The sequence below is a fragment of the Gymnodraco acuticeps genome, unplaced genomic scaffold, assembly GCF_902827175.1.
Source record: "Gymnodraco acuticeps unplaced genomic scaffold, fGymAcu1.1, whole genome shotgun sequence".
NCBI lineage: Eukaryota > Metazoa > Chordata > Actinopteri > Perciformes > Bathydraconidae > Gymnodraco > Gymnodraco acuticeps.
In genome coordinates, this window is record NW_022990911.1 from 838983 (window position 1) to 864670 (window position 25688).

The 25688-nt window shown below is 41.0% G+C and overlaps 1 protein-coding gene across 2 annotated transcripts; it reads right to left on the reverse strand.

Annotated features, from left to right (window-relative positions):
* Window positions 1-780: 780 nt before the first annotated feature.
* Window positions 781-23549, reverse strand: LOC117557914. 2 transcript variants are annotated; one of them, XR_004570769.1, is made up of 10 exons: window positions 23049-23549; window positions 3314-3443; window positions 2927-3167; window positions 2499-2776; window positions 2069-2245; window positions 1832-1908; window positions 1548-1728; window positions 1226-1452; window positions 918-1089; window positions 781-823 (listed from the first exon to the last, which is right to left on the reverse strand). XR_004570769.1 is itself a non-coding variant. In XM_034233911.1 (5 exons), exons 1-5 carry the CDS (start codon window positions 2232-2234, stop codon window positions 1036-1038), a joined length of 705 nt encoding a protein of 234 aa, XP_034089802.1. In that variant the 5' UTR covers window positions 2235-2241; the 3' UTR covers window positions 891-1035. The 2 variants fall into 2 exon arrangements, 1 of the variants encoding a protein (XP_034089802.1); XM_034233911.1 differs by lacking the exons at window positions 781-823; window positions 2499-2776; window positions 2927-3167; window positions 3314-3443; window positions 23049-23549 and having other exon boundaries at window positions 891-1089; window positions 2069-2241.
* Between the last annotated feature and the right edge of the window lie 2139 nt (window positions 23550-25688).

Below are 25688 nucleotides of genomic sequence, written 5' to 3' on the forward strand. Positions count from 1 at the left end.
AACACACCCATGTGTACGACAACAAAAGTCCACACACAACCTTATGCTTTTGAAATCAGAATATTCTTTACCCATCCAAACATGAATAATCACGACACATTTGATATCAACTCGGAACTTTATTGTCAAAATCAACGATTCTTTGAACCCATAAAAAAAAAACTAAATGTACTTGTATTTTGTATAAATGACACTAAATATATTTTTTAATGATTTCAGGCATCACAGGTATCTAGCCTAGAGAAGCTTTGTGAGCTGGTGCTGGGGCTTCCTTGGACGCAGGATCAGAGTGGTGATTCCGGCCTGCGTTGTCCTCAGGGAGGCAGGAGTTTCCTGATCCGCGAAATATCTATGTTGGGTTCAGACAGCAGCCAAATTGAACCGAGTAGCATACCCGGAGATGACCTCCTCCCTGTCAAGTCGCTCATATTGGGAACACAGGTCCTCTGGGATGGGTATCTTCAGAAGCTCCTGTGTGAATGGTGCAGGGTCCACAAAGACTTGGTCGAATATCAGGTCCATCAAGTTGGCCACGTAGCCTGTGCAATATTTTAAAAAACACAACAAAAAATGTGGTTTACATTAGTATATGCATGTACAAAACTGAAAGTTATTTTTAATTTATTTATTTTATATTTGTAAATAGTTGTATAATAAATATTTTAAACACTTACGGAATGTGGGGTCAGTCTTTACTGGTTTTGCTCTGCATTCTCCCTTCCTGGCCTTTGGGAACTGCAGTTTATACAGAGGGTTTCCAGTGGATGTAGTGGCTTGTGCACGCTCTGCGTTTTCATTGTAGTGCAGGGCTGCCAGGTACAGTCTTTCATTTCCGCCATGATAAAAAAAAAAAAGTAAATAATAGCAAAGAATGTACAAATTGTCACTAATTAGTAAGTAACTATGGTTTATTTTACCTGCACAACATTCCAAGAAATGGAAACACAACATTCTTTGGAGCAAAGCGCAGGATGACGGCATGGAATGACTCCAAAGATGAAGTCTGTTGGTGTGGGCTGAGTTTGGCCACAGCTTTCAAAATCCTCTTGGTTGAGAGAATTGTCTCCAGCTTGTGAAAGGCCGGCGTTCCTAAGAATTTGAAAATCAAAGTCATATTTGAATTGTCATGCTTTATAGATTGTGTCTGACAACATCCTGTATTCAATAGTTGTCCCTTACAAATATTTATAGAGGAGTAATGTAATATGGTTTATGAACAACATACCTGCAGCCATCCATTGGTATTGCGCAATGCGCAGTGGATGAAGGCACTTGGGGAACAGGGGGTCATCATGAGAGTGGATATCCTGCACGTCCATTTGGCCACTCTCTCAGGCCCGGTGGTGGAGGTTGCTGCAGTCCAGTATATGTGGTTTCTTATACTCTTCACCCACCCTCGAAGTTTTTCGCAGTCCTTCTTTTTTGCAGCCTTCTCCAGTTGCTTAGAAATCCCTAATAAATACATTTAACATGTAGTTAATATACATACAAGTTTACTCAAAATATTATTATATTATTATTATAGAAATTAATATAAAGAAAAATACCTTTTTCTATGTGCCACACATCAAAGAATTGGGTGATGCTGCTTTCCCTTAGGAATTTCTGAATTTGCAGATGTCTGTCCGTGACAATACAGTCCAGAGTCACACCACGTTCCTTTAACAACTCCAGACTCCTTTTCAGGCCCTCTAACTCCATGTGGTAGCTTCCACCAACCTCATTGCTCTGTTATGACACATACAAATAACCATTGATACACACATTTTAAATATAACGTGCAAACAGTGTTAAAGAAAAAAACATTGATATTTCATTTCACCCCACTTACCTGAACCAACTGGAGGTCAACGACTTTGTTGTTCTTCAGGTCCATCGTAGTGTAGCTTCCGAACTTTGCAGAGTGGCCTGTGAAAATATGTTTTACAGTAATTACTTTTCTCTGCGGATGGTGAATTTGTATTTTTGCTTGTAGTGTTTAGCATATGTTTTTCAGGAACCATTAATTGAATAAATCACACATAGTGAAACCCCTTTCTGAAATGTAAATTATATAAAAAATACATACCTGGGGAGTCAGCCCTCATATCACCACCAACTATCACTTTCTCCTCTGCATGGAGCTTCTGTAGCATGCCTTCCTGTGCTTTTTGCCAGTAAGAAACAATCGCTGGCTCAATGAACATCCTGGCATGCCTTCGGAAGGTGTTGTATTTGCATAGCTGCATATTCATTGTTTGAAGACCTAATGGTTGAAAGAAAACCGCAAGAACACATTTTAATCTCAAAGATCACCTGTAGATTTGTTGACGAGTCGATGAGGAGAACCTGGAAAGTGCAAATGAGCTGCCCTTTTTTAAACAGGGAAAGAGCTGAACATGTCATTATTTTATGTCATCATTTTCTCACTCTTGTTATTGTTACCTTGTCCTATCTTATTCAACAACAACATTTGCATTTTCAAACATTGGCAATACAATCTTCTGCAGTTAATTTACCTTTGAAAGTTTGTAGAAAGATGCTCCGTTGACATATGTTGCAACTGATAGCTGCAGGTTTCCAACTGGAGTACTCCCAAGAACAGGCTGGCTATTCCAGTTTCTTGTAAACTGACAATGGGGGCACAGCTGCTGCACTGATATGAATGTACCGATCCTACTGGTTTGTACATCACACACACGCTTGCACACAGGACATGATTCAAAAAGCTCCATGAGGCAGGTCTCATACACGATGTATGTGTTGATCGTCTGGGGGGGGGTTTTGTTCTTGACCACTAAAACAAAAAAATAGAAGTTAAGATCCATCACACAGATTGTTGCTTTAGAGATCTTTGGTGTTTCCCTATTATCAATGTTTGAATTATATACAGCAAAAAATACAATACATAGACAAACTCACACATAGTGATATTTCAGTAACTTACGACATGGCTGTTGTTTCTGTAGCATTTGTTATGGATTCTGCTGGATCATAAGTTGCATCCTGGCCTTCGGAAATCACCAAAGAAGAGCTTCCCTCAAATGGATCTTCGTATTCCTCTTCAAGATCCACACGGGTTCTCTTTGGTGGTCTCTTTAAGGGGGTGGATGTTAAAAAGGGCACTGGCACTTCCAACGGAAGTGTTTCGACACCAACGCTTCTGCAGGGAATTTTAGCCTGGACAGCTGTAACATAATTGTATTTGACAATAAAAACAAAACAAAAGATAAAACAAACATATTTTACAACAATTAGAAGCACACAAATTAAAGGCTACAACATCAGAATGTCAAGATGTATCCAAAGAACATTTGAAAAACGTGCTTCTAACCTGTACTTCGATGTGAACCAAGAGTCCTTGAGGATAGCTGTGTACGAACAGTACGGTACTTGGGTGGGTCAGTCTGACATGCAGAATCTGTCATCACAGGTAATCTGCTGGTAGCATGTGAGGTGCTGGCCTGTAAAGAAGAACACATAGTTAGAACAAAATCATCTCAACTTAGTATTCAGGATGAGAAAATACTATTTGGATAAATATAGTCTGAAATCCCAAAAGATGGGGCTTAAAACTCTCTATTTAGCAAAGCTCTTTGCTTAGCCTTTTCCAATCTGAGTTAGTTTTGAACCGTAACGTGCATGCTGTGTTTCTGATTCAATACAGATGATGTGTTGGAGAGGGGCTGAGCTCAGTAGACTGACTGTAATGAGTGCTAGCCACTAATTAGCCTGTTGCTAGAGGTAAGGCCTCGTCAACAACAACAGACCAACGGGGCTTTAGCTCCGTTTTACTCGTGGTGTGTGTCCCCCCTTGCATACATACACACAGTGTTGTATCCTAACACACCCCCATTTATATTCATGTGCGCAAACAAGTAAACATACAAAAGCTTTTACATATAACGCTGCAAAAAACGGCATGTCTCATTAGCGTAGCGTAGCTTACAGATCGATGATATCTGATCGTTCTTAGAGACTACAATCACAAAAGCCTTTACATATAACGCTGGAAAAAACGGCACTTACCTACAGAAGATTACGTTTGTTATTATAACTTACTCAATATGATTTTAGAGGATACAAAATACTAATAAATAGGAGAATAAATACTTGTGTTATCGTCTAGGGCGTGGCTTTACAGCCTTCACACAGATCGCCATTACGGCAGTATGTCTGAACATGTTAGCAAATGCCTGATAATTAAAAGAAAAGACGAAGCAAACAAAGCGTACAAAATAAAATGTTACAAAAACATATAAACACCTAACCGATTACTATTTGGGTTTGAGGCGACATTGATACGGTGAAGCTACATGCTACATACTACAAGCTAGAGATAGCTTTATCAGGAAAAACACCGCTAAATAAAAACGTACAGCTTCAAAATTGGATGTGTCCTCACTGGCCTGGTCCCGGATGGTTGGTATTGATCCCGGGTTTAGCATTAATTTGGAGGCATATCCGTGTTGGACTTGAGAGAAGTTCATAAACATGTCCGTCGTAAAATGTTTGGAACACACAAACAGATATCTGCCGTGGTCTTCTGGCACATGTCCCTTGAAAATGAATTCTAGCCACAGATTATTTTCTTTTTCCACTGATGGCATTGCATGCATTCCCCTGTCCCGAGTCTTGCAGCCAACAACAGCACAATGTTTAACTCGCTTAGACATCCTGGCAAGAGCAGGCAAAAACACAGATGTGACTGGGGTTGATTTAGCCTGCCGATAGCCTATATGCGAATGAGAGGTTTGGCAATGCACGTGGCCGTGGCTCATTCCCCTGATAGGTGGAGAGTTGACCAATAAGCGGAGCACGTCTTTGTGACGTAGAAAAGTGTTGAAATCTGGATCAATTTTTTTCAGATCCGTTGCAGCCCCTTTTTTAGAGATTTGGCTAAGGAGGAAAATAGAGAGGGTTGTGTTTTCTGACACTTGGTGAGTTCCCTGGAACACCGGGGACACATATTCATGTATAAAAGACGTACAAAGGTGCATTTTGCATGATAGGTCCCCTTTAAGTTAATAATAATAATAATTCCTTACATTTATTATAGCGCTTTATCAATGACTCAAAGCGCTTTACATATACACACATTACACATATATGATACATGCAATGGTCAGATACTGTGGACAATACCCACAGGAGCAAGTTCAGGTGAAGTGTCTTGCCCAAGGACACACCGGCTTTACAGACGCAGCAGCGGCGGGTTTCACCCCTTGATCTGATGATCATTGCACAGCGCACTGCGCCACACCGTCCATCTTCACGCCTCGAAGACATCGAGACGCTTTTACAGGTACACATTAGTATTATACATGTACTGTGGACATTACCCACAGGAGCAAATCCGGGTGAAGTGTCTTGCTCAAAGACACAACGGCCTGACACAGTGGCGGTAGGAGCGGGTTTCGAACTGGAGTTCCCCAGCACTCCCCCTTGATCTGATGATCGGATGCACAGACCACTGCGCCACCCGTCCCGGCAAGTTGGCGTGACGTTGAAGCAGCGACCCTGCTGTAGTTTGTTTATAGTATAACGTTAGCATTTTGCTTCTTGCGGCTAGATTTATGATTCGAAAATTATAAAAGTAGGGTAGACATGTGGATATTATCCGGCTGAACAAAACGTGATCCGTCTCTTCAATGTGTCTCAACCACAGACCTTATTTCCAGCTATTTTCCAAAATCCTATGGAGAAATTGCATTGCGTTTTTGACGAAGGGTTCCTTCGTCAAAAACGCAATGCAATTTCTCCATAGGATTCGGTTCGGAAGGAGTTTACTTCCGGGTTTTAGGATGCGTCACTGCGGTTCTCGATAGCGAATAACCAACTGTGACGACCCCTCCCCCCTGCACAACATGCCTACAGCAGACTTCCCCACATCCACTCACTGCTGACCAGTGGCGAGCCGTCAGGGCCCTCTAGGCCCTCTGTGAGGGCCTAAGATATTCTAAAAAATAATATTTGAAAACATAAAAAAAAAAACATTTTTTTTTATATGTTGTTATTACATTTTTCATTAGTTTTACCAAAATAACTTGATTTAATTGTATTTAAAATAATATTTCCAAAGAAATAAATCCTTCGAATCTGCCTGTTCAGTTTCTGTTGGAATGTGAAGGGTTAAATGCTGTCTCTGCGAGTTATGTGAAGACGGGAGAGCTGTTGGTCCCTCTCTACATTCACAGAGGGCCGCTATAGTAACTCAACGAGAGAGTAATGTCAAATGACAGTACAATTGACCAATCATATCTTACCTCTAAATGGGCGGGCTTTATTTCCGCGGACTTTATGACAAGTTCCGCCCGCTGTGAGGTCTATGCAAGTGGTGCAGTGACGCATCCTATAACCCGGAAGTAAGCTTCGCTCGGATTCCCTCGACAGGGACAGAAAGCAACGGCATTTCTCCATAGGATTTTGGAAAATAGCTCGAAATAAGGTCTGTGGAAAACAAACCTGTTAGATAAATGCACGTTTTGTTCAGCCGGATAATATCCACATGTCTACCCTACTTTTATTATTTTTGAATCATAAATCTAAACGATAGATTTATGATCGATATATTTATAATTAGCATAAGTTCGTTCATGATGGCTCACTTCAGTGATAGTGATGACATCGTTGCGAAATTATTAACCGAGTCATTTTCAAGATTGAGTTACAATGATAAACTGGAGTGGCATAGGATCAGCTGCATGACCCGCCATCAAGTGCTTCATCCAAAAGGACAGGAGGATGGACTTTGTGTTTGAGTGATTTGATCATCAAAGGTAGGCCTAAGTCATTTTCAATGTGGGCCGCCGTGCCGACTTAATTCATTTGCAATTGTTACTTGGCTGTAAGTAAGGGAGCCTGTCATGATAGGTGTTTATATAAATGGTATTGTTCTGTGTGGTAGAGGGTCGCTGTCATTGATGCGTTTTGCACCCCGAGCCGCTGTTTTGATATTCCGCTGAAGTATACGCTGTGACGTAATATCTCTTCTTTTTTTTCGAGGGAAGGGGGGGGGGTGGGGGGGGGGGTCAGAGGGCCTAGGTATAAAAGTCACGGCTCGTCACTGGTGCTGACACTACTGACAGTCTTATTCTTACATACAAAATTACTCAGAGGTATTTTATGTTAAACTGTTAAATAAACATCTGATTGGCATTTAACTCTGTGTGACCTCCCTCTTTGTTTCCAGCCTTAAGTCTGTTTGTAACACCAACAAAGTGTTTCTTTCCTTCCAAATGTCTCTCAGAGGGGCGTGGGGAGGGGCTCCTTATTTTCATCTAAAGTAAAAGACAGAGAATCAGCACTTTGGAAACAGGGTTGAAACAGAGGGGATTTTGGCTAAAATGGGTGATCTTTTTAGTATTTCAAGCTAAACACTTCAGAGACATGTAACATGTTGATGAAAAACAGTATAATAGGGGACCTTTTAAAGAGTAACTTTTTCGCAATACTTTTTTTTAAAGGGGACCTATCATGCAAAATGCACCTTTTGATGTCTTTTATACATAAATATGTGTCCCCGGTGTGTCAGGGAACTCAAGCAGCGTCAGGAAATAAAACCCTCTCTCTTTTCCTCCGTACTCAAATCTCTAAAAACGAGCTGGATCCAGATTTGCGTCCGATATGACGTAATATCTGAAATGTGGACCCACGGCCCTATCAGAAAGTTGCTATCAGAAACAATGCCTGACTGTTTTGGACGTAATATGGTCGGTGTTTACATTAGCATCGCTAACACTCAGAGCTAACCTGTACTGGAGAGCATGTGTGTGAAGAAGCAGGAAGTAAAAAGATTAGGTTAACCCTAGACCAGCAAGCTGCCATCCAGACAGCCACCGTAGGACAGCGGACAAATCCTCAGTGGCAGTTACACAGGCAGGGCAGGTTGACAATTATGGTGCTGTGCTGCGGTCGGGACTTTCATCCACTCCATGCTCATAAAGAGGGTGCTTGGGGGGTACAACTTGGACGGAGTCATGGCTGTCAACTAGGGGGTTGTAAACGAGGCCGAAGGGGTGAAGGCTTTTGTGCAGGCCTATCGGGTGACAGTGTTCGAGTCTGGTCTCTTTGTGAGTGAGTCGGGTGTTCACAGTGCCACACAGCCAGAGGAACATGACCATTGCGGAGGCAGTCCAGTTACCATCCTTCTGTCTCCGTGAGGAGGGTGGGTCATACATTCTCAAGGAGAACCACCCATACTGGCACCAGGTCCAAGGGCAGCTGCACATCACAGACCGGAGTCTCTGCTACTTTGTTGTGTGGACCACGAAGGAGGCGATCATCATCCCCATCCCCATCCCCAAAGACCCTGCATGGCATGGAAATCTCCTCCTCCTGGAAAAATTCTACACCCAGCATATGCTCCCTGTGTTGGCCAGTAGAGAGGAGGACATTTAAATAAACATACTCTTAACACCCTCGGACTCTGCGTTGTGTTTCGTATGTGTGATGGGGTGTTATGCAGAGGGGAGGAAAACAGGACACAGCAGATTGGGATTGTGGCGGAGATGCTGAGCAGTTATTTATTTGTTCCATGTAAACATTAGCTACATGCAACCCAATAAAAACAACCACATTAACACATAACATAAACATCTTACTCCCAAACTGGTAAATAAACATTAAACAATTAATCACAGACGTTTTTGACATTATAATATGTACAATGATTTGCTACAATTAAATACACACACACTCACCACACTCTAATGTGGCTGTTTCCTTTATGAGGGGATTTTGCAGGTTGACCAAGGCACAACAAAGCTGTACCAGCACATTTGCTCTGTTCCTGAGGTGGGAAGGAATCAGGTCCAGAATCCTGAACTCCTTTATCCTGGCATTTGCCCTCTCCACGTGAATTCGGTTATTTGCTATTTCCCTGGTTGCTCTCACCTCACTCTCTGTGAACTTGCCCTTATTTAGGAAAGGGGGAATGTTGCCAAAGACGCCCTCAGGCACAATGTCTGAAATCAAAAATCCCTTATCGGCTAGAATAAGGTCGCCAGCCACTAGATGAGCCAGACTGCTGCATAATGGCCTTATCAGACACAGAGCCTGGGAAGAGTTGGCTGCAGAAGTTGATGACTCCATTTGGGGCAACAGAGATAAGCACTTTGAAGGAGTGCATCCCTCTGTAGGTGGAGTACGTCAGCTTGGCTTGGTCCATCTGACTTGGGGCGGCCACGTGGATGTCGGACTGGAAAGCAGAGGCATGCTGTTTTTTTTTTTTTGCCTACTGGGCACAGTGGACATCATGTTCTCCAACAGCAACCTGTGGAGCAGATGGACCATTGTGTTCGCCACATTACCCACTGTTGCGGTACTGCAGTGGAACAGCTGTGCAAGGTGCAGGTGTGGATAATTTTGCCGGATCTTCATCAAGGCCATGAAGATCTGGTTTATCAGCAGGATGCCCTCCACTTTCCATCCAGCGAAATGCACAATGGAGCCCTCAAAGCGCTCCACCAACCCTTTTAAACATGGCCTGATCAGGAAGCCCTGTTTCCATTCGGATGACATCATGTAAGCCTGCTGCTGAGTATTTTTGCCATTCTCTTACAATTATCCCCTGCTAGGTCTTCGGAACAACTGGACTGCACACTGGAGAGTTCGAAGTCAGTGTCTGCGGACTGCACACTGGAGGGTTCGGGGTCAGTGTCTGCGGACTGCACACTGGAGGGTTCGGGGTCAGTGTCTGCGGACTGCACACTGGAGGGTTCGGGGTCAGTGTCTGCGGACTGCACACTGGAGGGTTCGGGGTCAGTATCTGCGGACTGCACGCTGGAGAGTTCGGGGTCAGTGCCTGCAGACTCAGGCCCTTTGGTGTAGCTGTGGTCGGTGGACTGATTTACAGCTAAACTCCCTTTCTCTTTTGTCCACTCAAATAAACTTGGCCCTTTGTCTTTTCCATGTGGAAAATGGCAGCTGCATATTCTGCATTTCTCATCTGGCTCCCTGTCTACAATGAGAAAATGATATAATTAATTACTTATAATCATTTAAACCTGCCAAATAGTTCCCCTACCCATACAGTAGTTTAAACAGTCTGCACTTTTAACATTCAGCTTGTGTATGTTTTGGTTGTCTTTATTTCCAGGTAGAAGAGGACCAAGAGCGAGGAAGTAAGACAGAGCTCTTAATGTGTGACACATATATGTAGTGATACATGGCTTCACCTGACCACTGTTCCTAAAAAAAACAAGTTTTCTGCATCATCAGTCATTTTTTCCAAATAATTACCAATATTTCACAAATTCTTCATGTAAACTTAAGAGCACAGCTGTATGTTGAGTATGTCAACTTTGCTTGGTTCATCTTACTGGGGGGCAGCTACATGGATGTTGGTGCAGTCCACAATCATTGTGCAGTTGAAGGCAGAATAAAATACCCAATATTAGCGGTGTGTGTGTCTGCCCAAGGACAAGTTAAGGTAAAACCTAATAGAGGTGTCATACATAATAACCTAATAAAAGTAAATGTAACAACTACTACAGTGCAACAAAACAGGAAGATTAAATGTGGTCTCTTAAACATAAGATCTCTAGCATCTAAAGCAATATTGGTAAATGATTTAATATCAGATTATAATATTGATATATGCTGTCTCACTGAAACTTGGTTGAGACATGAAGAATATGTCAGCATAAATGAGGCCACTCCACCCAGCCATATCAATACTCATATTGCCCGAGGCACGGGCCGAGGAGGTGGAGTTGCAGCAATCTTTGACTCAAGTTTACTAATCAATACTAAACCAAAATTAAATTATACCTCCTTTGAAAGCCTCGTTTTTAGTCTTACGCATCCGACCTGGAAAACTTTGCAGCCAATCTTATTTGTTACAGTGTACCGTGCACCAGGTCCTTATTCAGAATTCTTATCAGAATTCTCTGAGTTTTTATCAACTTTGGTTCTTAAAACAGATAAAGTAATTATCGTAGGTGACTTTAATATTCATGTTGACGATGATAAAAATAGCCTTACTGTTGCATTTAACTCTATATTAGATTCTGTTGGTTTTTGTCAGAGTGTAAATAAACCAACCCACTGCTATAATCACACTCTCGACCTTGTTCTGACTTATGATATTGAAATTGAGCAACTATTAGTCGAACCGCATAATCCTGCTTTATCCGACCATTTCTTAGTAACTTTTGAAGTACTGTTACGAGACTACAAAGCATTAGTCAAAAGCTCCTGCAGCAGAAACCTATCTGTTAGTGCTATAGCCAAATTTAAGGAAGAGATTCCACCAATACTTAACTCGATAGCATGTCTGCATGTAAGGGAGGAAACTTATACAAAATATACACCACCCCAAATTGATCATGTTGTTGATAGTGCTATAGATGCGCTGCGAATAAAATTAGACTCTGTTGCTCCTTTGAAAAAGAAGAAAATAAAACAACATAGATTAGCTCCATGGCATAATGCCGAAACCCGCAAAAATAAAGCAAAAGTCGAGACAACTTGAAAGGATATGGCGTTCCACTAAACTTGAAGAATCTCGTTTAATTTGGCATATTACTCTCAATGAATATAAGAAAGCACTGCGTAAAGCGAGAGCAGCCTACTACTCTTCATTAATAGATGAGAATAAGAATAATGCAAGATTTCTTTTCAGCACTGTAGCCAGGCTGACAGAGAGCCATAGCTCGATTGAGCCTTCTATTCCCATAGCACTCAGCAGTAATGATTTTATGTGCTTTTTTAACGATAACATTGTTACTCTTAGAAACAAAATTAATGACCTCTTGCCTTTGACCAGTATAGTGTTATTAACAGCTCCCGGAAACGTACGTTCTAATATTACACTAGATAGTAAACTAGAATGCTTTTCAGTCATAAACCTTGAACAATTAAATTCAATGATTCTCTCTTCTAAACCATCAACGTGTATGTTAGACCCAATTCCAACTAAGCTGTTGAAGGAAGTTTTTCCATTAATTAGCACTTCTTTATTAAATATTATGAATATGTCTTTATTACCAGGCTATGTTCCACAATCATTCAAAGTAGCAGTGATAAAAGCCAATTATAGACCTATTTCTAATCTTCCGTTCCTCTCAAAGATTCTTGAGAAAACAGTCGCAAAACAGTTGTGTGATTACTTAAAAAACAATGATTTATTTGAAGATTTTCAGTCTGGCTTTAGAACACATCATAGCACAGAGACAGCTCTGGTTAAAGTCACAAATGACATTCTAATAGCCTCTGACAAGGGACTTGTCTCTATTCTTGTCTTGCTCGATCTCAGTGCTGCATTTGATACTATCGACCATGATATCTTATTGCAAAGACTAGAGCACTTAGTTGGCATACAGGGAACTGCTTTAGACTGGTTTAGGTCCTATCTATCTGAACGCTCTCAGTTTGTACGTGTCAATGATGAATCTTCCACGCAAACCAAAGTTAGCCATGGAGTGCCACAGGGCTCAATGCTCGGACCTATTTTGTTCACATTATATATGCTTCCGTTAGGCAATATTATAAGGAATCATTCTGTACATTTTCATTGTTATGCAGATGATCCTCAACTATATTTATCCATCAAGCCTGATGAAACCATTCACCTAAATAAAATTCAAGACTGCCTTAAGGACTTAAAAACGTGGATGACCTTAAACTTTTTGATGTTAAACACGACCAAAACTGAAGTTATTGTTCTTGGCCCAAAGAATCTACAAAACAAACTATCTAAAGATATACTAACTATGGATGGCATTAATTTGGCCTCCAGTGAGACTGTAAGGAATCTTGGTGTTATATTTGATCAGGATTTATCCTTTAATGCCCACATAAAATCAATTTCAAGGACCGCCTACTTCCATCTACGCAACATTGCAAAAATCAGGCATATCTTGCCTCAAAACGATGCAGAGAAACTAGTCCATGCATTTGTTACTTCAAGGCTGGATTATTGTAACTCCTTATTATCAGGGTGTACCAAGAAGTCAGTCAAGTCGCTTCAGCTGATTCAAAATGCTGCAGCTCGTGTACTAACCAGAGTTAGGAAAAGGGACCACATTACTCCTGTTCTGGCTGCCTTACACTGGCTCCCTATAGAACACAGGATAGAATTTAAAATGATTCTTCTCGCCTACAAAGCCCTTAATGGGCATGCGCCATCTTACCTTAAAGGTCAAATGCAAAGCTTCCAAATATGCTACATTTGTATAGAAATGTTGTTTTTAAGACTGCCTGTATCAGTGGCGAGCCGTGACTTTTCTACCTAGGCCCTCTGACCCCACCCCCCTCTTCCCTCGAAAAAAAAAAGAAAAAGTTTTTACGTCACAGCCTATAGTATACTTCAGCGGAATATCAAAACAGCGGCCCGGGGTGCAAAACGCATCAATGACAGCGACCCTCTACCACACAAAACAACACCATTTATATAAACACCTATCATGACAGGGCACCCACAGCCAAGTGACAATTACAAATGAATTAAGTCGGCACGGCGGCCCACATTGAAAATCACTTTCACTTACCTTTGATGATCAAATCACCTAAACACAAAGTCCATCCTCCTGTCTTTTTGGATGAAGAACTTGATGACGTCGTCATGCAGGTGATCCTTTGCTTTTAAAGCAATCAGCAATTCCTTCTCGATCGAAATTAAGGCCAAGTCTGACAGTCGGACTTGCCCAGTCGTGGACCTCGAGTAGCTTTTTATGCGCTTCAGCGCAGAGAAGGACCTCTCCACAGAGGCAGTGGACACAGGTATTGTCAGGATGATGCATGAGAGGGTGTACACCTGTTTCATGCTTTCACTCAGTCCTTTTTTGAGGAGAAACTGATGAATGTCGGCTGGGCTTTTCCCCAAAATGTCAGACATGCCGTACATCACGGCGAGTTCCGTGTGCAGTCGAGGCTGGTCGAAATATCCGCCATAGCTCTCCATCAAACTGTTCAAGGCAGCAGTTGGGAAATAGTTACAGTAATGCCCGAACTGTTGCGGGTCCAGAAGGGCCAGGAATTCCAGCTTTTTGTGGTCACTGAAGCGGTTGGAAATCTGGGTTAGCAGGCTGTCAATTACGCTGCAGTGGAGCTCCCTGTACCGTGCACGAACGTCTCCTTGAGCTCCACGGCCGCGCGGAGGACCAACCAAAGCCTGGGTTTCATCGTAGACGCTGTCAAAGTTCCCCTTCTCCTGTTCAATTTGTCGCTGTAGCTGATCCACTCTCGCCAGGCAGAACTGCATATCAAAACCTTTGTTCTGAAGTATTTCAAAAACAACATCCGAGTAGGAGAAGATAGCGTGGAAGGTTTTCAACCAAAAGCTGAAATCGAAGCTGGTAAGGAGGGTGATGATCAGAGCAATGAACAGTTTCGTCATCAAACTCTGTGTGATGTTCTACGATGTGCTCGAACACCTACGAGAGTAATGCTTAGTTTAGAAAAAACAACTTATAGACCTCCAGTAAACACTAAGATTAGCTTTTAATTTAATGTAATACTAGCATAGTTCTCTACCTTCATGTTTTTATGAGTGGGTAGTTTCCAACACTAAATCATTTCTTTATTATTGTTAATATTTCCATTACGTTCATTGTTATTATTATCTTACCTCTCTCAATTCCCTGGTCTTATCTGCCACTGTGCACACCAAGCAAGAATGAAAGCACCAGCGAGTAGGAGCTGCCCGTGGAAGCCTATGCTGGCAAATATCATCCAGTAGCTTGGTGCGCTTTGCTGAGCGGCTGAAAAAGGTGGCCAAGCCAGAGAGGTGGGAGAAGAAGACCTTACACTCTCTTATCTTGGAAGCTCCATTTGACAAAACGAGATTTAAGATGTGAGCATAGCAGTGAATGAAAAGGGCCTGTGGAATTGTTTCCTTAACTTTCGCTTGCACCCCATTCAATCCAGAGGCCATAACAGCTGCTCCATCGTAGCACTGCGCGACCACTTTGTCAATACAGCCACTCTCCCTCAGGAACTCCAGCAGCCGTGTAGCTATGGCCTCTGCTCGTTTGTCCTCTGTCACATCTTCGTACTTGAAGAAACGCTCTTTTATCCCATCGTCAGTGACATATCGAAGCACATATGACATCTGCGCCACGTTGTCTGTCGTTTCATCCAACATGACCGCAACAAAAGGTGCCTTCCTCAGCTCCTCTTTCATGCTATCCGTCATTACACCAGCGACAGCGCTGATCAGGTCATTCTGAATCCTTGAAGATGTGCCGGTAAATACTGTTGATGTGGCGAGGTGTGTGTGCAGGTCGCTGTCATATTCTGCCACTAAATCCAGCAACTCTATGTAATTCCCCTTGTTTGATGAAGTTACACTCTCATCGTGACCTCGGAACGGCAACTCCTGCTTGCCCAAGTACACCACACAATTTATCAGGCGTTTCAAAATTCCTCGGTTCCTCTTCACCTTTTCATTATGAAGGATGACACCCCGGCGTTGTTGCTCATCCAGCTGGAGCTCTATCCTGGTGTCCCCAAATGTTTTAAGCCGAATAGTAGCTCTGAGGTGACCTGAAGCATTCTGATGGCGATGTGCTGATTTGGATAAACTTCCTAAATCAGAATATCCATCTCTGGCCCATGACCCACTGTCCGCTCCAAAAAGCAAGCAATCCCAGCAGTACAGCTTGTGTTCCCTGGTTGATCCGGTCATCCAGTTGTATCTGGCGTAATTGCCGATATTAAAATGCCTCTCGAACCGTTTGATTTTTTGAACCAAATTAAGCTGTGGTATTGGTCGCCCTTTGGTAATTAACTCCAATTTATCCGTGTAACTCATTCTTGAAAAAGACTCGGTTAGTAGTTTCGCAACGATGTCATTACTATCACTAACGTGAGTCATCGTGAATGAACGTATGCTAATTCCGCCTAGCTTGACCCGTTGATATATCACATGCATAAACTTGGCAGCGCAGCGGGCGGAACTTGTCATAAAGTCCACGATAATAAAGCCCTCCCATTTAGAGGGAAGATATGATTGGTCAATTGTACTGTCACTTGACATTACTCTCTCGTTGTTTTACTATAGCGGGCCCTCTGTGAATCGCATAGAGGGCCAGACGAGCTTTTTTCATGTAACCCTTCACATTCAAACAGAAACTGAACAGGCAGATTCGAAGGATTTATTTCTTTGGAAATTTTATTTTAAATACAATTAAATCGAGTTTTTTCGGTAAAAATATAACAAAAATAATATTTAAAAAATATATATTTAAAAAAAATAATATATTTTTTAAATGTTTTTAAATATTATTTTTTAGAATATCTTAGGCCCTCAGAGAGGGCCTAGAGGGCCCTGACGGCTCGCCACTGGCCTGTATTTTTTATTTAATTTAAATCGAGATAATATACCCGAAAAAAAGCTTTTTATTGATACAAAACTCGACCCAAAGCCGTCTGAATTTCTGACATGTAATTCCCAGCAGCCTCCGCGAGCGTGACGTCATTGTGGCCAAACAGTCTCTGGGCCAAATATCCCGACTCGGCAGTCTCGTGCGCTGTTCACATGTCAGCGGTGTTTTTCGCTCATGACTGGTGCAGAAAACTCTGAATTATATTCGCGAAATCACGCAAAACATGGGTTATTGTTGTGCTTTCGGATGTACGAACGGTGCGGGATCTGGGAGAATTTTTCATTCATTTCCCCAAGACAAAATCATCCGCCGAAACTGGATTATTTTAGTGAATCGTGTTGGCTGGCAGCCGACAAAATGGAGCAAGTTGTGCTCTGACAACTTCGCGTCTGATGCATACGATGTTGATCCTGCCATCGTCAAGTCTGTTGGTGGAGAAGCATTTAAAGTACATCGGAGGCTGAAACCCGGAGCCGTCCCCTCCATATTTGAGCACAAAAAACAACCGAAAGAACGAAAGAGCCGGGCAATGCAGAAACGCCAAAGAATTGAGGTAAACAAATTTTGATTTGATTTCAAAGCGCACGGAGCACAGAGCGGACAGCAGATAACGGAATTGCAGTTTTATTGCTTATAGATTATCAGAACATTTCAAAGGGGACACAGACTACATCATCGTTTTTATCATTTTAATGCCAGTTTAGACCAGACAAAGAGGAAGGTAAGCCATGTTAGCCTGGCTCATGTTAGTACCTAGCGCCACTTGTTTTGATGTACGTTTTTGTTGATAACCTCGCGAGTTTGTATCTTTCAGTGTTGAGGTGGGCAGGTGTCTTTACGATCATAAACAATGTGTTGGATGTGGAGCTAGGATAAGTAATAAGGGAGCTAGGAGTGATTTTCGGTGCAGTAATAGGTTAGCATTTTTCGCTCGGGGCTAATTCAGAGGCTCACTGTTAGCATTGTGTTTTTTTTTTTTAAATAAATGAAAAATATCAGTTAAATGAGTTTTTTCCCGTTATATGGATATAAAATATTCATAGTTTATTAAATATTAAGGTTCCTTAGACGTCGTTTCCTGCAAATGAAGCGATTTCGGGTCCGTGGGGCTAAGAGGATAACAGAGTATGTTGTATTTCTTTTTTCACAACAGTTGTATTTGGATGGAATGAATACCTATAGTGATAATTCAAAGTAATAAAATGATTTTTACAGTGAAAAAGTTCAAATGGAACTGATGGTTCCCAAATTACCCAGAGGTCGCCTGGACTTTATTTTTCTAAATCTCTCTAAAAAGGTCAAATTTCACTTGTTTTTCATCAATCTTGATACAGGGTACTTATTATATGTTATAGTTTGGATTCTTAAAGCTTTTAGTCTATAGTCTACTCAGAATCAGACATGATATCGAAACTAAGTTGTACTATCGGCGGAAGCAGCTGTGAGCGATAAGCCAGGTGGAAATATGTTTGGCCACTCTGACGTCACGCGACGCCATCTTGCGGAGACGAGCGGCTGAGAAATAAATCGTCGGACTTGGTGTTGGGGGTTGAACAAAATAAATATTGCGCATTGCCAGATGCATATTATCTCCGATTTTAATACTGCAATATCTTAGATAGTGTTGTAGCTATATGATTTCGATTTTACTGGCAATTATAAAAAAATCTTTGCATTTGATCTTTAAAGAACTCATTATACCCTACTGTCCTACTAGGGCATTGCGTTCCAAGAATGCAGGGTTGTTGGTTGTTCCTAGAGTCTCTAAAAGTACAATGGAATCAGCTTCCAGTTTGTGTTCGGGCGGCAGACACCCTATCCGTTTTTAAGAGTACGCTTAAGACCTTCCTTTTTGATAAAGCTTATAGTGATAAAATAAAATAATCTAATAAGAGTGCATTGACGTAGATACGTTGTGCCTCTTCACCTATACATTTTAGTTCTTACTCTTTCACTTAAATCCTAAAAACTTAGATCTTATATTTAAAACTTTATCCAAACCTTTCCCCTCTATGACCTCTCAAGGTTCTAATAGAGGGTAACATGTTGCAGAGAAGGCCTAGCCCGGGCGTGTGGAACGTAGCCACAGACCTACTCCTTACCTCTCACCAACTCCGGTTCCAGTGGGGACCTCTCTCCCTGCGTGTGCCTCTCCACCTCCGTTTCCTACTTCTTACTTGCTATACTTTTCCCTCAACCTATCCTAAGGGAGTGCATGTATCTAGACACGTTAGTTTAGCTGCTATAGGCTTGGACTGTTGGGGGGGGGGGCACCTTACTCCGTCTTTCTGGCTGTTTGTACCTGTGTACTCTCATGTTCCGATTAACCCAGTTTCCCCCAAATCTCTTTTTTGTGTCCATATATACGCCGGGATCCTGAGTTGAGGCTAATCCTGTTGCTGTGGTCGTGTGTCCTGGATCCTGAGTACTGGATCTGAGTCCTGCACTTCGAGTCGTGGCTGAACCTGTCTCTGCGGTCCTGCCAGACTCTCACCATACTACTTCACTGATGGCTCCCACACGATTGCTGACATCCTCGTGAATTCATCTTCTTATTATAGACACATGCATTTCCAGTTGAGTAGTACTTGAAACCCGATGTACTTATATGATTCTGTTTTCTTCTTGGTCGAATACACTTATTGTAAGTCGCTTTGGATAAAAGCTAAATGTAATGTACCACAAGTTTAACTTTTTTTGTCTTGCATTTATGGTCAATAGACATCATTTAAACAAATTAAATCCTTTTTTGGAGTTGAAAAAAGGCAATTATTTTCATTTGTGTGGCAATTGGATTAAATAACCTCCTATTCCGACATCAAAACATTTAGAAATGGCTCAAATTTGACACTAAGACAACAGAAAGGTTAACGGGAAGGACTCTCCACTACGGCAGACAAGATGCTTCAATGGAGGGTGTTTGTTCCAAGATTACAGTTTTCTGTGATCTTTTTTGGACAAAAGACACTAATAACTGTAATTTTATACCCTGGTATTTTACTTAAAAGCTGAGTGAACGCTTTTGTTGCCCAAACCAAAATAAGCAGCCTCTCAGTTTGGGAACAAACTAGTCTCTTTCTAGTCTGAGTTTATAAGGTAACGATCAAGGGCAAACCTGCTAGGGAAAGTTAGAGGAAACGTCCTCCTGTGTGTGTATATAGTTATGGAACATACTAGAATAAACACAACTAATATTGAGATGTGAGGAACCTGGACCAAATGTTTTCCAATGGGGAAAAGGGTTAGGGTTAGGGTTAGGGTTCCAAGACTTGGAACATTTCAATAATTGTTCCGAGGCACACAAGATGATGGGATTCCTCTACCCACCAGGCATGTACCATGGAGAATTCAGATGGTTGGCTTAGCCAAAAAACATCTGAAAACCAAAGAAGAGGCCTCTGCATTGATTTTGTGTGTGTCGAAATCCTGAAAAACGAAGTACTTCCCTTTGGCACCCAATGTTTTCCCAGTTGCCAATCAGTGTTTGGTGATTGAAGTTCCAAAATCTACTGGCTTCTTCAATCAGTCTTTTCAAGCTGTAACAAACAAGTTACACTTTCCGTTGTATTCTGTTGCTTCCCAGTTATGCCATAATCACGGTAGAGTTGTTGGTAGACTTGTGTTGTAGTTACGGAGCCATCATCTCTATTGAGAAATGTAATACACCTGTACAGACATAAATAACACAAGCTTCACACAACCACACATTCTATATGTACTTACATTCATAGCTGTGTATTCAAAAATAAAACATAGTGAAGATACAGATTTCTCTTGTCCTCATTCTCCATGCATTTGTCATTCCTGGTAAACTAAATCTAAGCAGACAGATATGATGTTCTTTTTGCAAATAAATAAGTTAGGAAATGATGCGTTCCCTGCCACAAATCGATTCAAACTTAAGGTGACAGTGACATGCATTTATCTTCAATCAGCTGCAAGTAGCCTTTTAGTCACTTATTAGATGCTAGGTGGGTAGATCAGGAACTGATAGAAGCATGACTACAAAGTCAAACGTGGCCTTAATGTAAAAACACCCGAACACAGAGGAGTGTATCTATAGATGCTGCAGCTCTTTATACTCTAAACTGTCAGGTGAAGCTGAGATCCAACTGGTAACCAATGCAATGGATACAGCAGTGACATAAGACATTGACAACAGCAATAATAGCTGCTGGCAAAGCACATCAAAGACATCTGAGGTAATGTGAGGCAATGTTTTAGTGTTTGTACTTTGCTGAATTAATGTTTGCCTGCTAAATCAAATGAGAAAAGAAAGGAAATAAGAGAAATATAATCAATGTAGGGTAGAGAGTTGCAGCATTTGTGCCTATACTGACCAGCTTAGTCCAGGAATCTCTGGCCAAGTTAATCATACCGAGAGATCCATCATTGGCCAATGGGGAAAAGGTTGCGACCAACCGCGAAATGACTACAACCCTGTGGTCAAGAGATGTTAAATGAAGTAGTTACATTTACCATTTTACTCATTCAACAGTGTCCGACTAAGAAAAGGTTCAGGTGGCTTGGTTAGGAGGTAGATCGGTCGTCTACCAATACGACAGCTGGTGGTTCATACCCAGGCTAATGCTGTCAACATGTCCTTGGGAGAATGCTGAACCCAACATGGATTTGGGTCAAGTAGGTGGTACCTTGTATGGCAGACTCTGCCAACAGTTTGTGAATGAGCTTCAATCTGTCGTCCCTTTATGACCTGTTGATATTCAGGACCCTGAGGTGGGCAGGAAATATTATGGCTGACACCCTCCCACCCTGGACACAGACCCCCCCTCCATAAGGACGCAAACCTCACATCATAAAAACAGTCGCTATCCGTCAGCCAGGCCTCATCACAAGGCCCGGGACCCCAAATGACACTGCCCGCCACAAAAACACTTTGCATTATATTAATGCACGTCGTGTTGATTTTAATATTGTGAACCCCTTCAAATTCCTCTAAATATTTTACACATTTATGGTCAACGCTACCACTATCTGCACAGCTCTCTGAGCAGTATATTATTATATACTGCTCAGAGAGCTGTGCAGATAGTGGTAGCGTTGACCATAATAATATACTGCTCATATCTCAGAGCATATTTGTATTCTTTCCTTTTTGTAAAATGATACTTCGTCTTAATATTTATCTTTATTTTTCCATCGTTTTTTAAGGGTTTAATCAAAGTTACGTTTTTGCTCCTCTTACATTTAAATTCCTCTTATTGTGTTTACATATACAGCATTGTTCACCAAAGCTAATTCCCTGCAATGAACCTGATTCAGATTCTTATAGTGTCCGCAGAGACTACAAAATATTTGCTCTACAAATAAATGCAACACCAGTAGATCCAGAGATGGGTACATTCCGTTATACATATTACATTTTAATAGGCCAGAAAATTATTTTGTATGTCCCAATAGTATCTCAAGTGCTATGCTCCTAAAATACCAAGATTCTCCACTGCATCCCATTGCATTTTGCCGTATGCAAACCAGCATGCTTTTCTGGCTGATCTAACCGACACGATTTATGAGCAAGAGGGTCAAAGTTGAATGTTTTGACAAAGTAGTATGTCTTAGTTGTATTCATACTCCATTCAACAGTACTTACTGTGTCCTCTAAAGGTGGTGAGGCCCTTATGAAACAAAATATATTGTAATATATTGGATCATACATTTCCATATATGGGAAAGTAGTCCTTATATTTTGAAATATATCGCAATATATGCATGGACCATGTATGACTATACATATTAAAAAAAAATATTGCAATGAAAACAAAAACTGCACTATACATTTTGATATGTAATAGTTTTATTGAAACACTCATTTATCTTTCATGAGTTACACAAGTTTACATAAAGTTAAACAGATATTCATAAACAGTTATCTCACTTCGTTTTGTATAGTTACCCACTTTATATATGAAAATATGTTTGATGGTATATATAAAAAAAGTACAATTCCATTGTCCATTGAATTATGGAACATAATATACAGTTTATAAATATATGAGGAGTTCTCTTTAAATGTTGGACTTAAATGCATCAATCTGGTGCATTTTGAGGGGGAAATAAAGAGACTACACCCATATGAAACATAACTGTATACATTTAAATAATCATAAAAACATGGCCATAACCAATAACATACTGTACCATATCCAATATGAAAAAACATTGAAACTTGTTTATTTATTTGTTTTTGGTTCATTTATAGTTGTGAGTGTGTCTGTGCTCCTGAACCAGCCTCACCCGTCTCCCCCCTCTCCCCCTGCTCCTCTTTGAGGTAGAAGCAAAGACTAGTTTTAGCTCTCAACAAGTTTTAATAGTTTATCTTACCTTTTTTCACCTAGTTAATGTTTTTTTTTTTATTATTCATGCATATTTTACTAATCACTACCCCCTCAAATGGAAATATGTGTTTACATAAATGGTGACCAAACCGTTTGAGACCCACTGAGAACTTAGACTAAGTTAACTATCTAAACACTCAGAGAGTCCTTTACCTCACCTGAGCTGAGGTTATCAGTCTCTCAGTCTGACAGGAGAGGACTGTCCCTCCACCTTGTTGTTGAAAATGCTCCTTATATACTTAACTTTAGCGCAGCTAGCTAGCACCAGATGCTAACAACAACACGTTAGCATGCTTATTAACAGCAGAAGATCTTTGTTGCAAGGGAGAAACCTACAAAACGGTATTAAACTAGCAAATTCTGAAACGAAAGTTGTACTCACCAAACACTTTAATGAAGGTCGCCTTGCAAACGGGAACCTTCTCTGGGTGACTGTTGCACAAGAGATTGTACTTGACAGATACGTTCCGGTCTTTTTGTTTGTTTACGTCCTGAACTTTCGGACGCTTCCTTTTCACTTGCGTGATGTCCAGGAGATGAAGTATAGCCCGGTCCTGGTCAACCTTATTTGGTTTTTCATACAAATGGTTGAAGTTCATCATCAGGTCGTCCGGTGACAGCTTCTCGGCCTGATAGAAACCTTTCGTAGCAGCTTTGTGTTGACATCCCACAGTCGGTATTAACGCGCCACACAAGTGACGAACCTTCTTTTGTTGTTGTTTTTTGTGGTTTTCTTTGTCCAGTCAACGTTTTATACCCCCAGGTGTAGGTCTCACTGGCTCATCCAGGCCATCAAAGGTGTTACAACAGTTTAAAGACATTTAAAGACTTATTTCGAAGACTGAATGAACATAAACAAACCTCGACTCAGAGCGCCGCCATGTTGGATTGCATAGAACGCTCACCGAATTCTGATTGGTAGAGAGGACATATCGCGTTAAGGCTCAAAATGGGTTCGGCGCTTATCGCGGTTTGGAAAGGAACTGCACCTTGCCGTACATTTTAAACAAGGATATACAGTATAGCCAATTACCTGAGCAAATTGGATGCTGCGTATCACAGTGCTCTGAGATTTGTCACAAATTGTAAAGCGCTTACACATCACTGTACACTGTATACCAAGGCAGGTTTACCATCACTCTCTGTACGGAGGCTCAGTCACTGGTACACTTTTATTTATAAAGCTATGTTGGGCAAACTCCCGTATTACATCTGTTCTCTGATAAAGCAGAAAGTTGCAAGCAGCTATTGTCTGAGATCGCAGGATGTAGTCTTGTTAGATGTACCAAGGGTAAGGACTGTTTTAGGTAAGACAGCTTTTATGTGCGCAGCTCCACTTGCTTGGAACAGCCTACAGTCCAAATTGAATTTGAGCAATTTTATTTCTCTGAATGTTTTTAAGGCACGTCTGCACGAGATGCTTTCTGACACTATGGGTGTTTGTAAGTGTTGGTAAATATGATGTCCTCTATTGTTTGTTTTTATGTTGTTTTTATGTTTCATGTGGAACTAAATTGATGCAGGTCTCCCTTGTAAAAGAGATCCGTGATCTCAATCTGTCTAAATAAAGGTTTGAAATTGAAATTGAAATAGTGATTTGGTATGAAATGTTGATATACCAGTGAATAGGTTCAGTACACAGCAAAATGGCACGACAAACTCAATTTTTTTAAATGTGGCGATTATAGCGTTTTGGAAAATATCTCCTCATATACAGACACACACATATATGCACAAATATATATATATGCATATATCCACCCATATACAGTGGGGCAAAAAAGTATTTAGTCAGCCACCAATTGTGCAATTTCCTGGATTCTTTCCCCCCATTCTGTCTCTCATAGTTGAAGTGTACCTAGGATGAAAATTACAGGCCTCTCTCATATGTTTAAGTGGGAGAACTTGCGGTGGCTGACTAAATACTTTTTTGCCCCACTGTATATATATGCATATATATATATGGATATATGCTTATATGTATATATATATATGGGTGGATATATGCATATATATATCTGTGCATATTTGTGTGTGTCTGTATATTATGTTCCATAAGTACTTTTTATTTCTATTTGTTTAATATATATATGTTTAATTTGAAATGGGAAATAACCCAGTACTGAGATATTCTTGGAAAATAAATGAGAATCCATAAAACGGCTGGCGTTTGGATTCTGGTTACGGCCGACCGGCTATTTGGAGTGGAATGCAGCCCATCCACGCCAGACAGCTCAAAACAGTAATCGAACAGGCCACTTCCGGCTGACAGTGGCAGAGAGGATCATGAGTAATGAGCAGAGGTGGGACCAAGTCATTGTTTTGCAAGTCCGAGTCAAGTCTCAAGTCTTTGCGCTCAAGTCCGAGTCAAGTCTCAAGTCTTTGCGCTCAAGTCCGAGTCAAGTCTCGAGTCAGGTTGGGCAAGTTCAAGTCAAGTCCAAGTCCTAAACTTTGACAAAACGAGTCATAAACAAGTCATTATGTGTTTTTCACCAAATGTAATGACATCGATCAACAGAATAATTCTTAATAATCAAACTGCTCTTTATTAGTCACATTAATAATTTAATAATCCATTTTCTCTCTGCTGGTAAAGTAACGTGTTTTTTCTAATTTAAGAGGGATCAGTAAGGTTAGGCTACCGTGACGGTTTGATTCAGAAGGAGTTTAATGTATAAGATCCCTGATGTTGAGGAAACCAGAATGTTTATTTCCACTGTGTACAACATGTTATAAGGGACCCACAATCTATCTTTATGCAAGGGATAATGTGCAGCGAGGCGGTCTCTATGGGGAAAATAACACCTGCATCTAGATCCCTCTGCAGGTGGTACTTTAACTATATTTTGATGCTAATACTTTTGTACTTTTACTTGAGTAACATTTTGAATGCAGGACTTTTTATTGCAACCGAGTATTCCTACACTCTGGTACTTTTACTCAAGTACAAGATCTGAACTTCTCCCACCTCTGACAGTAAATCCTGAGTGGTTACCAAAATAAAGGTAACCAAAAAAGGTTA

Bases quoted from the DNA above. Each gene is read 5' to 3' on its own strand.
- LOC117557914 (XM_034233911.1), bottom strand. From the start codon at position 2,234: ATGAATATGCAGCTATGCAAATACAACACCTTCCGAAGGCATGCCAGG. The intron at 1,909-2,068 runs GTATGTATTTTT...ATATTTTCACAG, and splicing joins TATGAGGGCTGACTCCCCAG to GCCACTCTGCAAAGTTCGGA. The intron at 1,729-1,831 runs GTAAGTGGGGTG...GTGTCATAACAG, and splicing joins TTGACCTCCAGTTGGTTCAG to AGCAATGAGGTTGGTGGAAG.